This window comes from Syngnathus scovelli, chromosome 11, assembly GCF_024217435.2.
Source record: "Syngnathus scovelli strain Florida chromosome 11, RoL_Ssco_1.2, whole genome shotgun sequence".
Lineage (NCBI taxonomy): Eukaryota > Metazoa > Chordata > Actinopteri > Syngnathiformes > Syngnathidae > Syngnathus > Syngnathus scovelli.
In genome coordinates this window covers 4,753,586-4,769,337 of record NC_090857.1, presented here as the reverse complement: position 1 = coordinate 4,769,337, position 15,752 = coordinate 4,753,586, and the positions used below count along the sequence as shown (strand labels likewise).

At 43.2% G+C, this 15,752-nt stretch overlaps 1 protein-coding gene and 1 long non-coding RNA gene across 3 annotated transcripts; one reads left to right on the top strand and one right to left on the bottom strand.

Moving 5' to 3' along the window:
* The first annotated feature begins 51 nt into the window (after positions 1-51).
* Positions 52-5,672, top strand: eogt (EGF domain-specific O-linked N-acetylglucosamine (GlcNAc) transferase). Its single transcript, XM_049732634.1, has 16 exons — positions 52-167; positions 858-1,094; positions 1,193-1,296; positions 1,403-1,511; positions 1,595-1,689; positions 1,782-1,886; positions 2,021-2,118; positions 2,504-2,607; positions 2,762-2,854; positions 2,966-3,037; positions 3,208-3,294; positions 3,412-3,480; positions 3,780-3,841; positions 4,123-4,242; positions 4,484-4,586; positions 4,849-5,672. Exons 2-16 carry the CDS (start codon positions 873-875, stop codon positions 4,993-4,995), a joined length of 1,590 nt encoding a protein of 529 aa, XP_049588591.1. The 5' UTR covers positions 52-167; positions 858-872; the 3' UTR covers positions 4,996-5,672.
* A 110-nt stretch (positions 5,673-5,782) lies between these two features.
* Positions 5,783-9,859, bottom strand: LOC125976769 (uncharacterized). 2 transcript variants are annotated; one of them, XR_007484502.2, is made up of 5 exons: positions 9,776-9,859; positions 8,554-8,727; positions 7,617-8,488; positions 6,108-6,227; positions 5,783-6,035 (listed from the first exon to the last, which is right to left on the bottom strand). It is a non-coding gene; the product is annotated as an uncharacterized lncRNA (long non-coding RNA). The 2 variants fall into 2 exon arrangements; XR_011087704.1 differs by having other exon boundaries at positions 7,617-8,727.
* Between the last annotated feature and the right edge of the window lie 5,893 nt (positions 9,860-15,752).

Genomic DNA, 15,752 nt, shown 5'->3' with positions numbered 1-15,752 from the left:
TGAAATTATTATCTCAATTAAGTTGTGTGAGAGAGAAATACAGTAAATTTAGAAAATGCGCGCCCTCTGGCGGTAGTCATGATCCACTACACCCTAGTTTCCGGTGTTATGGCCACCACCGGCGCTAGCAGCGCTACACTTGGGCAAAAAATAAGTTGTGCATTAAGGTAAACGTGATAATTCCTTAATTTATCGCAACAAACTGCGGGTGATTTTAATTTTGAGCTGTGTGCAAGTAACGCTTATTCGTAAAGCATTTTGTACGCGCAGGATCGTGCATTGAGCTTTCTATTGAATTAGCGTCCCGATAGCATTGATCTCTTTCTCATGTAGTATCCACGTTAAACATTGCAAAGCAGCTCGGATCAAGCAAATGTTAGTAATCATTCCAGACAAAAGCACAGCAGCTAAGTGATGCGTTCCAAACACGTTCCAAACCAAGATGAAATTGCAAACAAATGTTTGCTAAATGTTTGACAACATTGGCTACAGAATCAGCATCTTGCACACACAGCACGTCATCAATTCATGTGCACATCTTTACTCCAACTACAGAAAATTTTAGCCTTTGGTACTATTGTTTAATAATTTCAGACGTTGAATTGGGCATAAGTACAGATGCCCATATGAATTTAGATGATGCTTGATCCCAGTTTTCTGACTAAAGGCAACATGATTTCCCAAACAAAAGTCGGAAAGAGCTCTCAAATGACTTCCTGCAGCAGGCTGTTCCCATACGTGGGACTTAGATCCGCCTGGAATGTAGTTCCCACATCCTTGACATGCCCACATATTGTTCCATTGTGGTGTGAAGGTCATGCTCTTAATCAAACTTTGTTTCTCCCTTTTGACCTCAGGTCTCAGCAGCCTGCATGCACGCCAGTGTGATTCTTGCTATGCTGCTCTTGGCAATGTTGGATATACTCTTTTCCGTCGTTGTGGTCACCGGTGAGGACAGCGATCACAAACCGTCAGCACCCGCCGTGTTCGACTACAGCAGCATTTCCCTACCGCCGGAGCACATTTCATATTTCCTGTCCAACAACAAGAAGATCGCCAAGCAATGCAGGCTTGACCCTCTCTGTCCTTTTAAAGTAAGCTTTGTCATATTTGAACTTGGGCTGGACGATATGTCTGGAAAGTATATCGCCATATTCATATTGGTTGATATCAAAATTATTTTGTCTTACAGCAATTTGCCCAGTTGAATTTGTCTTCTTGTTGGGGTTACGAGAAGAACTGTCAGCCAGAGAACCGCTTCAGCTATCCCAATTGTAACAAGGTTGATTCTGGATGGTACTATGTCAAACTGTTTTTTTACTTACATTTCTTCGGATAAAGCCTTTCTTTGTGCCGTGACTTTGCAGACTTGCATCGATATTTACAGTGTCTGTACTGTTAGGGCAGATTCATTGGAGGCGGCCCAGGATCTTTTCTGGAAGCAGGGTGATTTCGGCTACGTCAAGGAGCGCCGCTCTGAGCTCAAAACACTTTGCAAGGCCAGCAAGCCTGTAGGTCTTGATCATTTCCTTCGTGGGTCTGTGAATCAACAGGAAAAAACATCTTTGAAACATTTCTTACAACATTTATCCAGGGGGACTCCTCCTTAAGATGCACTAGCCATGCAAGATTCTGTAAAGCAACTAACCTTTACCTGGACTTGCGGAAACCGCGCAGAAGTCATGAAAGGTCACTTTTTTTTTTTAAATGACATGACTCAAAAAAAAAAAAAATCCAAATATTGGGAGGCTCTTGCAGCTCACTCATGTTTATTCTTGCAGGTACCAGGAGGACTTCATTCAAAAAGGGGAGCTCGGTGGTCACTGCAGACTTGACAAGCAAGCACTTGCTGCAGCGGGAAAACACAAGAGCCCATTGCAGTCTTGGTGAGAGAGACCCGTTTACTCCACAAATAAAAGAAAACAGCATTTTCTTCCTAATCAATAGATTAGCAATCATACCTATCCTGGAGCTTAGCCACTTGATTTCATTGCCATTGAATTGTTCTTTTTTTTTTTAGGTATGCAGAGCTTCAAACATATACAGAGTTGGACTTTCACTCTGAATCCTGTGACATCACCATAGAAAAACCAACAGTTTTCATGAAACTGGATGCTGGTAAGACAGAAAGACAAATACCTGTTTGTTGTACTATTAAAGATGAAATCAATCCAAAGATTTTCATAAAAATAGTATGTCTCAGAGGGCGGCCATTTTGCCACTTGCTGTCACCTGAAAATGACATCACAATTGGCAGTCCAGGTCTCAACCAATCACGGCTCAGCTTCAGGGAACTGGTGGCAAAATGATCGCCGCTGAGATGGATAAAAACAGATTGATTTTGCCTGTTTTTAATTCCGATTCCACAAACAAAACTATGCTTCGACTAGTTAGGCTGCACAGAACATATTATGAGGTTGACTTTCACTTTAAGCCAATTCACAGCATCAATTTCCCATTTTCAATCATGTGACAATAAATAATAACTGTCTGTTTTGGCCAGGGGTGAACATGTACCATCATTTCTGTGACTTTGTCAACCTCTACATCTCCCAGCACATTAACAACTCCTTCAGCACCGACATCAACATAATAATGTGGGACACGGTGGGTACCTCATAACCAGCAAATATGTCACCAGTAACACACTCATAAGGGAAGACATTTTTACATATAAGCATCTTTTGAACCAATAAGGCACATTTTATTTTTTTATAAACACATTTTCCATTCTTGCTTTTCTTTCTGTGTAACTCAATAGAGCTTTCATGAATATGGAGATTTGTTCAAGGAGATATGGAAGGCCTTCTCAAACTCTGATATCATTCACCTGAAGACGTATGATTTTAAAAGAGTAAGTAAAACCTTCACCCTGATGAATATTTTTTGATAAAAAGTTAGTCAGATCGATCCCAAGATAGCTGGGCTCATATGTCTGCCTTTAATGTATTTTATGCTTTCATAGGTATGTTTTAAAGATGCCTTTTTCTCCCTTCTCCCAAGAATGAGATATGGTCTCTTTTACAACACACCACTCGTAAGTTGATCAATAAATTTACTCGCGTGAATTTGTGTTGCTTGCTCAACTGTAATTTGGATTTTCTATTTTGGCGGTCCTCTGTACTGTAGAAATAAAATGGATTTAATAATTGACATGCACTAGTGTGATATCAAAAAAATTGATTTGTCTGCTGTATTTGACGGCAGATCTCTGATTGCTACAGTGAAGGGATGTTTCGGGCTTTCTCCCAACATGTCCTCCATCGTCTCAACATACTGCAGAACGGACCCATGGTAAAAGACTTAAACAAAACTCTGGAAAATAGAATATAAATATTTCCAATGCTTCCACCGAGCTTTTTATTTTCAGCTTCACATTGCTTGTTTCTTTTCTGAAACTGATGTTTTTAGGTGGGCCGTGTTCGTGTTACCGTGTTGGCACGCAGCACAGAATACAGACAAATAATCAACCAAAATGAGGTAAGTCCAGCTCCTTCCTCTTCCTCTCACTTATTCATTTGAGCCCCTGTTTCCTTTTCTTACATTCTTCTTCCATGTTTCCTTCTATTTTTAAACATCTCCCTTGGTTTGGGCCAGTTACCGGTTTTATAGTAAAGAGTAACGTATCATACCTGCTGGATGATTCAACTAACTGTTACTGCATTTAATTATTTTACAGAAATAAATTATTGTGTGTTTTTACTTGAGCACTAACGTTATGTGATCTTGACTGTCCACATTTATCCTCACGCTAACTTATTCTTGTATTTTTATGGCAGCTCGTAAATGCTCTTAAAACAGTGCTGCAGCTGGAGGTCAGTGTGCATGACTACAAATACAAGTGAGTGATTCTTGGAAGGGGGCTGCAATTTGAATGAACATATATGAGTCTGCAATATGTACAAACTACTTTTATAAAATATCTTTTTGACATTAGATTTCACCCCAGACACACCAACGATAGCAGATATTTAGCCTTTGTTATATTTGTATAAATAAATGATTTTTAACGTTTGTCAAAAGACAGCAGGCTTGGTCATGTGACCTTTCACATATAGCGCATTGGTGACAGTGTTTTGTTGGTAAGCATAACCGAGACGTTGCTTTCTATGACTGTTTAAGCGACGTTGCCTTCCTTGAGCAATTGAGGATAACTCACAACTCGGATATATTCATCGGAATGCACGGGGCGGGACTTACGCATCTACTCTTCCTACCCGACTGGGCTGTGGTCTTTGAGCTGTAAGTGATTTCCTCTTTACCTGTATGTGTGTGTGAGACCAAAAAGATGAAGAGATGCAGGGAGTAGGCTGAGGTCTGCCCACCTCAGGTTATGAAGTAACGACCAATTACTGCTTTTGCATGCTAGCTTGCGATTCAAATAACAGTACACATGCAACTGAGAAATATTTAGCAAAAAAAGAGTGAAAAGAGGCTAAGTTAGGACAGCAGGAGATAAAAGTTGTGCTTCCATCCCTCATAGGTATAATTGTCAGGATGAGGGTTGCTATCGAGATTTGGCGCGGCTGAGGGGCATTCGCTATATGACTTGGCAGAAAAAGGACAAAGTGTACCCCCAGGACAAGGTATGAGAAGCCTTATGATTAATAACTCCACTAAGATATGGTCTGAGAAATAAACTCAACCATGTTTATTTGCCATTAACTCATTCAATGCCAGTTAAAATGGAAGTTTCAATGGCAGTAAATGAGTTAATACTGTATAGAAACTGAACCCACAAAGAAATCAAAATTTATAATCTGCATATACAGTCTGTTGCACATATATAGAAGATTTATTTGACAGAAATTTTGTTTGGCTCGACTTACCCTTTCATGTCTTCTGTAGGGTCATCACCCGACTCTTGGAGACCATCCCAAGTTCACAAACTACTCCTTTGACGTGGAGGAATTCATGCGCCTCGTGCTGGAGGCAGCACTTTACGTCACGCAGCATCCCAAATGGCAGCGTTGTATCATGCGTGATGAACTGTAGCGAGTCCTTGGTTGGGTAAAAAAAAAAAAAAAAAAAAGGCACATGTAGGTGACATCAGGAGTAACATTGGGATTTGGATTGGATTTGAATTTCAAAAAACAAAGTGGCTACGTCCTATTGAGTACTTTAATAAGTTGCGATGAGTGAAATGTGAGCAGTTGACACATCTGGAGGACTACCAAAATACTTCTTCATTTCCTCCGCTACCACTGCTTCATTCCACACCGATAAACTTGGCTAATGAGCATCTGTTCCGCTGTCCCGTAACATGTGGTCTGTTGTTGCTTTGGATTAGTGTCACCTTCATTTGAGCCTCCTGTGAGTGCTTGACGTTTATACCTGAGAATAAGAACGCATACCGACACTGTACAATTCACTTAAACATTGTGACATAGAGGGATCCTGAGTTTTCATCTACTAAATACCTGAGTCAGCAAATTATTTAAATGTATCATTGACTTCTATGTATATTTATTTTGTATTTAGGTTTTTTTTTCTTTCGATTCTCCTTTTTTGCTTACACTCTGTCCCCTTTAGCCACTCAACTTAACCCCCCCCCCACGGCTTTGATATTGCATTTGATCAAAAAAGCGGTGGTAAACTTTGTTGGGTTTAAGTTTTACAGTTTAAAAAAGACTATCTTACAAAAAATAATAAAGCACACTAATGTTCTCTTATCTGTTTTGACCATCTGATGCATCAAAGATATACTCCATCCTCATTAAATCAATCATCTTTTTGAAGTTTGACCTTGAATGGGAAACAAGCTGAACTTTCTTTCCTGACAGTTTTTGCTGATGCCAGGCATCCCTTTGCCTTTGCTTTGCATTATTTTTCTGAGTGTGGTTTAAGGGAGGAAAGGACTTTTTGCAAAAGGGCACTAGTTCACTTTTTTACTGTCACCATAATAAATCTGCATGACCTCAATAAAACCTACCTCAGTTATCAGTGATGCGTAGTAGCCACATGAGGGCAGTACAAGCCCACAGATGAGCAAAAATCCCTGGCCTGCGCGGTCATCAACCCCGGCCAGTGCATGCCTGGTAAAAAGAATGAGTTCACGCAGATCTCCACTGAGTCATGGGGAAATAATCAAAATCATCTCATCTCACCACAAGTTTGGTGTGAAGATCCAAGCAGCAGCCTGCTCTTAGAGGATGTGTCCAAACTTTGGCTGTATTGACATCCTCTCCATGGATGGACACTATTTCTGGCCCAGCTTGGGTTACTGCCTGCGACCTCGTGAAGAATGCAAAATCACTATTCAAGATGGGAATCAAAAGCAGAGGAACCGACATGCCTGCACTCATTAACCTTTGCGACTGCTTAAAATCAATACCCAGTTTTTTTGTTTTTTTTTAGTTTCTATACCTCACGTCAACAGAATATATTCCATCTCTCCTCTGGCGAGATCTAGTGGAGTGTCAGTCAAGCTGTTTTTTGGATCTTATTAGACCAAAGTCATTTATGTGCTGACAAATTTGCCAATTTGAAGTAGAAATTAGTTCACACATCCTGATAATAACTTTCCCATTAGTTGTTGATTATGCTATCATCGGCAGTACAAACAGCTTAATGATCTTATTTTAAACACCTTGAAAACTCAATGAATTGGAATGAATTACAACCTGATGAGCCTGCATCGATTGCCTTTCCAGATCTCCGTGATTTAAAAAAAAAAAGTATATACATCTGAGGGTGATTAACGAAGGAGTATCGATTGAGGTGGGGGGTGTATCCCTCCAGTCAACAACAGTTAACCCGCAACGCTCCCTCTGGGTGAAAATTGTTCGATTATGGGAGTGTAGAAATAGAGGCTATATCCCTGATTCACGACACAGTAGGGGGCCCTAAGAAACCGTTTTTTCCTGACCAACCTTGTACCCCGATGAAATGAATACCTAGCAAAATCTAACAGCTGGCTATGTAATGGGATTTTAAAAGGGAATGCAAATTGAATTTTGTTGTTAACTAAAGTGGTCACATATAATGTGGTTTCCTGTATCTAGCCCTTTTTGGTAGAAAAAAAAATAAGTGCTATAGGCTTTAGCTTCCATTATATGTCCATTACACCATTTTGTCGAAAACACAATTTAAGGTAGTTGCGCAAAGCTGGGTGGCATTTTCCAAAGGTTTTGAAATGTTTTCGTCTCCTCCCTAGATGTGACTTTGACATGCAGGCGCAGAGGAGTGAGGCGCAGTGACAGGACAGCTGGCGCTGTCCGTGGTCCTGAAACGCAATTTATTGGCGTCGGGGGAAAATTTTGTGAACAAAACTGTATCTCTGTAATCTAGATTGTAAAAAAAGGTTGAGTGAACTATGATAACATTTAACGTTGGGCAGTTTGCAAAAAATATTTTAGGTTTTGCTAATGTAATAGTTTTCCCGTTTTTACGAGAACTTGAAAAAATTTGTAAAAACTCCGAAATTTGTTTTGAACCAAACAACTTACTTGCTTGCTTTGTTGTGTTAACTAACACTGCTGCCACAAATTTCAATATGTATATTTTATTCCAACTTAAATGACTGTTTTAGAGTTCAGCACTTTTTAATGTTAAATTAATTTCTCTCACTTAAATATTCTAAACTCACATATGTATGCACACAAAAAGTCACTTACACAGGACTAAGCAGTTCTGCCAATGAGATTGGATACTCATCACCTTCGGTCATTAGCAGGCATCGACCTCCATTCAGTCTTAAGAGGCCCGCATATCCAACACCCTGCAATCAATCAGCATCAACACACGAGAATATTTCAGGGGATGGTATAATTGTTCAGTAAGTCTCTTGGTACTGTAACCGAGAGGCGGCCATCATTAAATCCTGTTCAAGGGGTGTGGAAGGGTGGTTTATATTTACACCCTTCACAATCTGGTATCAATATCTACACAGCATGTGCATGGAACATGATCCATAAAAGGAAATGAGGTGGGAAATGATGTGACGATAATGATGACGGGTTAGGTTTAGTCATAATGGCCTGTATGTATAAGGCTTACTTTGAAATGGCTCCATTTATCCGAGGACATAATAGGGTTAAAAGTAAAACTTTCTAACACGGGCGCCCTCTAGTGGTAAACAAAAGACACACATGATGAGACCTTTAAATCATGGATCATTTTCTAGCTACTTATCTCTTTTGTCAAAAAGACAAGAATTCTATTCCTTTCTCCACCTATATCGTACTGAATTATGTGCCTCTACTTCTTGCAAACTACATGACATCAGCAGGCAAAAAAAAATAAGGGGGCTGGGGTGGTGTGTCGAGGGGGTGTACTGAACTGGGCGGGCACTGTTGCACGTGTTCTGAATGGGAAGGACGGTGCACGCGTCTCACTTCTCATGACCAATCGATCCCTGCATGGCCGGGTGGAGCGAAGGGAGCGCGCAACTATCGCCACTGCGCCACTGTACCGCCATCACTCTTCTGGGCGGCTCTGCCAGGCTGTCACAAAGCCACTCAAACTTCTGCGGAGAGTTGGTCTGAAACTAAAGCACACACCAGCTTGGTGTTTTTTTTTTTAATTGCTACTAAACGTACTTATTTGACTGACTTTATCCTCAATGTGAGGTTGGGATGGGACTTTGTGAGTTGAGCACATTCGGAGCACGTTGCTGTTCCAAGAAGTCGCGGTTGTCTGAACCGGCTTCAGCTGCCCGTTCCTGTGCGCGGACTCTTCGAGCTTCTTTCTTCCCCTCTGAGTCGGTGCGTTTGGGTTTTCTAGGAACTGGATCGGAGACAGCAAAGAAAGGATTGTGAGGAAAAACATTGGAGTTTGAAGCAAAAGTTAAGTCTCTCCTGGATAATCCTCACTTTACTGCAGTCATGATATCCACGATATAAATTCGGGTAAGTTTATTTTATTTCATTTGTTCGGTTAAATGTGAAACATAGACGATCGGAGTGCTGACTAATTCACTCAGTCGTTAGGCCGCTTACTTACAATATTACTTCTCATTTGCGTTTGTGTGCGCGCAGTTTGGTGAATTATTACAAATAACAATTAAAAACGCATCCGCGTAACGACCGTGCGTAAAAGCGCACTAGAGAGCTCGACTGTGTTGAGCGTGGGTCGCGGGCTTGTGCACGGACGACACGGGGGGGTGAGACGAACGCGACGTGTCCATCCACGCCAAGCATCTTAAATACATCGACTTCCACTCTCCTAAGCATTGAGTGACGTGAGCTCGACTCGGCTTGACTCAGCTGCCTCATCGCGTGGATCGAGATGAGCTGCTGGGAATAGAGACACAAAAGACGGACGAGTAGCGCGGAGCTGCGTGGGGCATACATGGACGCCGAATGAGGGGCTGCTGGCACGAAGGGGGTGTTGCAGAATATACGATCACATTCTATTGGACGAAAATTCACGCACTCAGCTTGCACTCTCTCTCTCTCTGCTTCAATGCATGTTAATGTGCGCAGTAATCGTGTTTTAATTGCAAGACCCCCCCCGACCTCGTTTCTCCTCCTCATTGTCTGCCTATATCTCTGCTGTCCTGCTGCTAGCCTCTGCAATTTGTACTGTATTGAGAGCGAGTAATTAACCCCCCCCACCCCCACACACACACATTGTCTCAACCACGCGACACTCCACGGAGAGCGGTGTTATTAGTGGGGAAGGTGGTGGAGAGGGCTGGCCTTGTGGGGGAGAAGAGGATGGAGAGGATCGGTCCAGGGACCTAATTCGCATTGACAGTCACATTAACACGGGAGCAGCAGTCTTAATCCTGAGGAGATTACGCTCTCCAACCTTGTCATACACACACACACACCTGCAAGAGGAGGGTTGCCTTTGTGCATCAGTGGATGGCTCCTTCACTTTTGTCGACCTTTCTCCATCGCTCCGGCGTTGAACTATAGTCACGGATAAACTCAATTACTTTTCACCCTACACTGTGAAAACCAGGGTAGGAAGCAAGCCTTGCTCAATAGCAAAAATCATCAACTCTTGCCTAAATGTCACAAGATGGTGGCCAAGGACTACTTTTGTCTAAATGAAGCTCCTCAGCACACTTGCAATCATTTCCTCTGCAATAAGATGCAAGATGTTTAGTGTTTGTTATTTTGGTTTTAATTAGATTGAATTTTTTTCCTCGTGTACCTTTTTCACAATTAATCGTTTTTGTGTCAAGCCGATCCCTTGCGTCTGCAAATCAGCTTTCTAAGCCATTCCTGTCTTGTTCAGGTGTTCCTCCTATTTCTCTGATTCCTTTTACTCCATTGTCCTCATCATGCCATGTTTTGAATTGTATCATGCTTTTTGGACTGGTGGTAATTTTGTATTTCTGATTCCACATGCCTTGTTTGCCTCAACCTCCTGCACAGATAAGACCCCCCCCACGTGTGTGGTTTCACTATCCTCTCATCTGTAAGCTCACTTCCCTCATCTCCCAGCAATGGGACAGCTTGCCATCCTCCGGGCCCTTTGGTGCTCCATGTCTCAACAGCCTCCTGATCTCCTTCCCCGCGTGAGGGCTGTTCAGGATGACTGCCTGGCAATGTGTGCGATGTGTGCATTTGCGCTTGTGCATGAGCGGGCAGGGCAAGGCGGCAGCAGGGAGGGCATGGGAGGTGACAGAAAGGAGCTGTAGAGACTAAAATAAGCTTTGCAAGAGGCATGCGATGACATGTACACAAACACCGGGCGTGTGAGACGAGCGTCTGTGTGTGTGTGTGATGCTCAATGAATTAGGGTGACATCAGTGCGACAGATACACTGACTGTAATGAATGGAGACTTCCTGAGTGAGAGGAGATGGCGAAAAGGGGGAGGGGGGTGGGGTTCTGTCATGAAAGATGGAGATAGGACTCCCATTTGTTCATGGCAGTGGCGCTCGATCCTCTCGAGCAGTATGTGGACAGGCGTCATTCACCAGTGGTGAATTCGCTCATCCCCGAGAAATGTACAGAAATGAGCAGCACCATTGCCGTGCTGGCCCGAGCAGGAGATGCATGGTTGTAATAGAAGAAGAAGCGATATAAAATCGATGGCTGCCTTGCGCTCTTGTGTTTTCGACCTCGACCACAATGACCATAATTAGACAGAGGTCATGACTCCTGGGAGGAAAAAGGCCAAAGTTCAGTTCTTGCTTTGGCAGGCAATAAAGGCCACACATTCTACTTTGATGACAGGCTCGGGTTCATTTCATAAAAACGTCGTGAGCTAGATGAAGGCCAACTCCAGGAATTTACTAATTTTATGAAACTCCTGCATCTTCGTTAGTTCTGTCATCTCGTGTGCAGCTTTGTGGACTTTGTAAGCGGCGTAAACTCCTTCTCACCTGCCTCAAGGTGAATTCCTCCACAGCTCCAACTCACGTTGACCATGACAAATCTCCCTAAGTGATCGTAATGATTGTAATTGAACAGGCAGCGTCTCTTCCCACGGCGCTCTATCTATCACCTTGCTGGCATCTGCTGCCTCCTCATGCCTGTGTGGATAGTAAAGTGTGCGTCAGCCCGCGTGACGCCACGTCCCGCTTGATCCCCCCCCCCCCTCTGGCAGCTGCCGGATAAACGTGAGACGGCGGCCACGACGTGGGTTTATGAAAAGCTCTGCGGTCAGGTGTGTTTGTTCGCGGTGAAGCTGGGGCCTGTGGCGTCCATCGTCTAACAATGAGGAGGGTTTAAGTGTGGGAGATGGAGAGCATGAAAGGTGGAGGGGGGGGGGCAGAGGAGGTGAGATGACAACATGGAGGGGCAGAAAAGGACCTCGGGGGGAGCTGCCTTTGGATGGGTGTGTGAGAAAAATCTTCAACGGAGACGAATATGGGTAGTCAGGACTGAGGGGAAATCTGTCAAGGGAGTGCGAGTTTGTGTAAAAGTGTGTGTGTGTCCTAATGTGTGTATGTGTGTGCTGGAGGTGATGGCTTTGTAATGAAAACAGCAGGCAGCCAGTGATGGAAGGTCTCTCTAGGTGGCTGACTGATGTCAGTCAGCGGTGTGCAGCAGCGTCCCCCAAGGAGAGCAGCTTGGTGAAGCGTGCGCGTGTACGAGCGTGTGCGCTGTTATTCCGCATTCATCAACATTGCTGATTTGGCACTTTCCCACAAATCTGGACTACAATTAATGCGTAAGCTGCTTTTTTCCGGCGTCTGCGTCCTAGTGACATTGCGTGTGTGTGTGTGTGTGTGTGTGAGGGTTAGAGGGCCCAATTGTCTCTGGGGAGCTGCGTGAACAAGGTGTCATGCTTGGGAGACCCCCCCAGACAAATTAATTCACTTATTGACACACTACTGACACGTCTCAGTGACTTTGTAAAATGAGCAATTGATCAGGCTTGCTCTCGCTCTCTGCTCCGTGTCAGTCGTTGTCTTTGTCTTTCTCTCTCGCTCGCTCGCTCTTCTCTGACATTCCACCAAGCTGACCACTTCACTCCCTCAGCTTTATCTTGCCCTTACTCCTCTCTTCCTTGTCTGTCAAGTTTGACTTTTCCTTTGGCCCTTTTCAGTTGACAGGCATGACACGTACGGTAATCAATACAATTACGTACAAACTAATCATTAGCAGCAGAGGGGATTGACAGAATCAAGTCGTGGGTTCGTCTCCTCGCGTGTATGCATGGAGACTGTAAAAGAGACCTTTTTTTCCCCGCTTACATAAAGCCACGAGAAGCCTTTGGGTTCGTCCGCGTTGGCCTATGGAGTGGGGGGGGTGGGGAGTCAATGTGAGAATCGCCGACTCATCAGAAAATATCATTCTAATTTGAGCACAGATTAACCTTTGGCTACAACTTTCGATAGACTCATCATTACAGCCTCGGAGAGTAATTGCTGTTCGATACGGACGCAAACAACTAGATGGGGTTGGAAATTGACACCCAAGTAGGGCGACACTATATTTAATATTACTCGTGAATTGCATTATCAGATATCCATTTTGTATCTGATCTTTACGCTCGTTAGTTGGAGGCTTGATTCGGCTGGAGAAAGAATAGTTGTTTTTACGGCGTCTTTGTGAAGACAGCTTCATTTTGTCGTAGAATTGAGTGCAGACGTAAGGTTTCATGGATTTTGTTCTAAATCTAAACAGCACATAGGAGGCAACACGTAGAAAAGAGTACAAATATAACAAAGGCATCAATTGTGCTCTGATGTTGACATGCGTGCGTGGGCGCGTATCGTCATCTCAGAGTGTCTGCTTTGCTTTCTACCTTTTCTATCCATCATGCGCCGTAGAGGGACACTGACATTTAAAGGCCCTTTATTGCTTTATTAGAGTGCGCAGGATTTACGGCGCTGGCCCGCACTCTGTCTGTCAGAAGAGCTTGTTCTGATCTATGACGACCAACGCCGGCTGTCTGAGCTTTAATCGACAAACGTGTAAAGAGGAAACGTGGGACCGGGCTGCGGTTGAGCTCGTGCTAGCGGCCAGCCAGTGTTTATTAGCCAGTTAGTGTCCGGGTTTTTTCCTGCCATAAAACAGACAACGGCCTATATCTGTGCGCTCTCCTCCGCCAAGTGGAGAGGTTATTAAAAGAGGATAAGACAAGCAAGTCTAACCTGAGTTTCTACTCGAATTTAAAACACTAAGTCTGGTTTAAAACCCTTACTCAAGTTTAAAACCCTACTTTGAAAGCAAATTTAAAGCCCTAATTTGAACCCAAAACTAATTTAAAACGATCTTAAACCCTAATTTTGGATTGAAAACATACATTAAAAACCCTAACCCAAGTTTAAAACCTTACTTTGAAACCCTACCACTAGATTAAAACCTCACTTTGAAACCTTAACCTGAGTTTAAAACCCTAAATTGAAACAAGACAGGTTGCGCAACAAGAATGGAAAGCGGAGGCCGCCGAGCTGAGTTGGAATGGCACCTCTGTGGCGACGCCATTTTTTTTGGACTTGAAAGTCGATAACGCAGCCAGGTAATGTTCTTGCATTTAAAAACTCCCCCCCCCCCCTCTTGTTCTCCCCATTCGACCATTTCACCACAGTGAGATTGTTGTAGTTAATTATTTGTTGCTTTATTGGAGGAAACACTTTGTATTTGTGTGCCTCTGGATGGAGGCATGTAAACAACAGTAACTTATTACGAGCCTCTGGATGATTTTTAATTTTTCAAACGACAACACTGCCATGTGACAGCTTGCTTCTTCTTCTTCGTAGTTTTCATTTTGAACACAGATTTCTAGGATGTTTCACATTAGCTCATTTATTTTCAGGTATTCAATAAATGATTGTTTTACGACGACAGAAAGAAAACCTTTCAAGACATTATCATCATCTTTCTATTACTATCTGCAGAAATATTTCACGTCAGTCCATTGAGGCTTTGTGCTCATTTTCAATATCTTCCCAGCTAAAAGGAGATACACTTTACACTGATATGCTTTTTGTTTGCTTAATCTGCAGATTCAGACTACTGGTTAACTGATGTGACTCGTGCGTGGCTGAGTTATTACTCTCTACACATATAGAGACCCTAAGTTTATTTTGGGGAATTCCTGGGCAGTATAAAAGATAACGTTGTTGGGATGCGGGGGCGCACAGATACTACTGTATGTTTGTGGCCGAGATGCGATTGTCTCATGGAATGTCAATGAGCCACTCGTGTGTCATGACAGCACCGAAAGACACTCACATGGAGACGAGTGTGATGGTGGCACAAGTGGAGGCTAAGATTTGAACACGAGTGGAGTGAAGCACCGACCTGATAAAAATGCAAGCCATGGCCCCGCTTTTAAAAAAGAGAATAAGAAATGGGCTACTGTGCTTCCATGCAGCATGCTTAATCACTCAGCTACCCAACACACGCCGATTGCATATTTCTACAAAATGTACAGGAATGGAACATATGCAAACACACACGCACACTAGTGCTAATCTAAAACACAAAAATACTCTAAATACAAAAAATACAGCAGATTTCAAAGTAGAGACAAAGCTTCAGCTTCCCATAATAAATGTGACAGCTGGGTTTCCTGTTAAAGGGCAACAAAGGCAAAAAGAAGCCATTCATTTTCTGCATGTGCATTTTATCTTACACTTGTTATCATCCTCTCATTTCCTTACATGCTGCCACCCTTGCCTCCTTTCGCTCTCTCTCTCCTGCTCTCGAGGCCAATGCTGTCATACCTCTCACATTTTTCGCCACTCATCTCTCTCGATGTCACGCATCAATATAGTATTGAAACACTGTCACATTTTGTATTCACTCAGTGCTGCTGTGACACACTCCTGTTTCAAATACTTTCTACACACTCCATCCATCTCTCTTTTTTTCTCTCTCCACAAAAGCCCAGCTCACTGTCTCTGACGCTGTTCCTTTTATCACCACTAGGGGTCAGTGGCACGACGTGGACCGCTCACGTTCGGTTGAAGCTGACACGTTTCCTCCCAAGTTCCCGAGTATGTGCAGGGAGGCTGAGCTGAATTTTAATGAGGCATGATGAATAATGAAGGTTTAAAGAGGGGGAGACATTTCGATATTAATGTGAATCTGTTGTTTTTCATTCCGTTTGCTGAGTTAGTCGCTTTGTAAAAAGAAGTGTGTTGACACACATACAAGGCAGATGCGAATTTAACCCGCTTGATCATGCCACTTACTCGGATTTCGGGAAAATCTTTCCTGCTGACAACTCTCTGTTTGGATTTACCTTGCAAACAGGATGTGTGCAAATGTGTGTACGTGCAACATGACTAAATGTGCATGAGTGATGAGAGAGTTTCATCAACATCTGTGGTATTGGGGCCGCCTGAGTGATGGCTTGTCTTTTTTTTTGGGGGGTTATGTACACTCATTGTTA

Bases quoted from the DNA above. Each gene is read 5' to 3' on its own strand.
- eogt (XM_049732634.1), top strand. From the start codon at position 873: ATGCACGCCAGTGTGATTCTTGCTATGCTGCTCTTGGCAATGTTGGAT. The intron at 1,690-1,781 runs GTCACTTTTTTT...TTATTCTTGCAG, and splicing joins CCGCGCAGAAGTCATGAAAG to GTACCAGGAGGACTTCATTC. The intron at 3,842-4,122 runs GTGAGTGATTCT...TGACTGTTTAAG, and splicing joins GTGCATGACTACAAATACAA to CGACGTTGCCTTCCTTGAGC.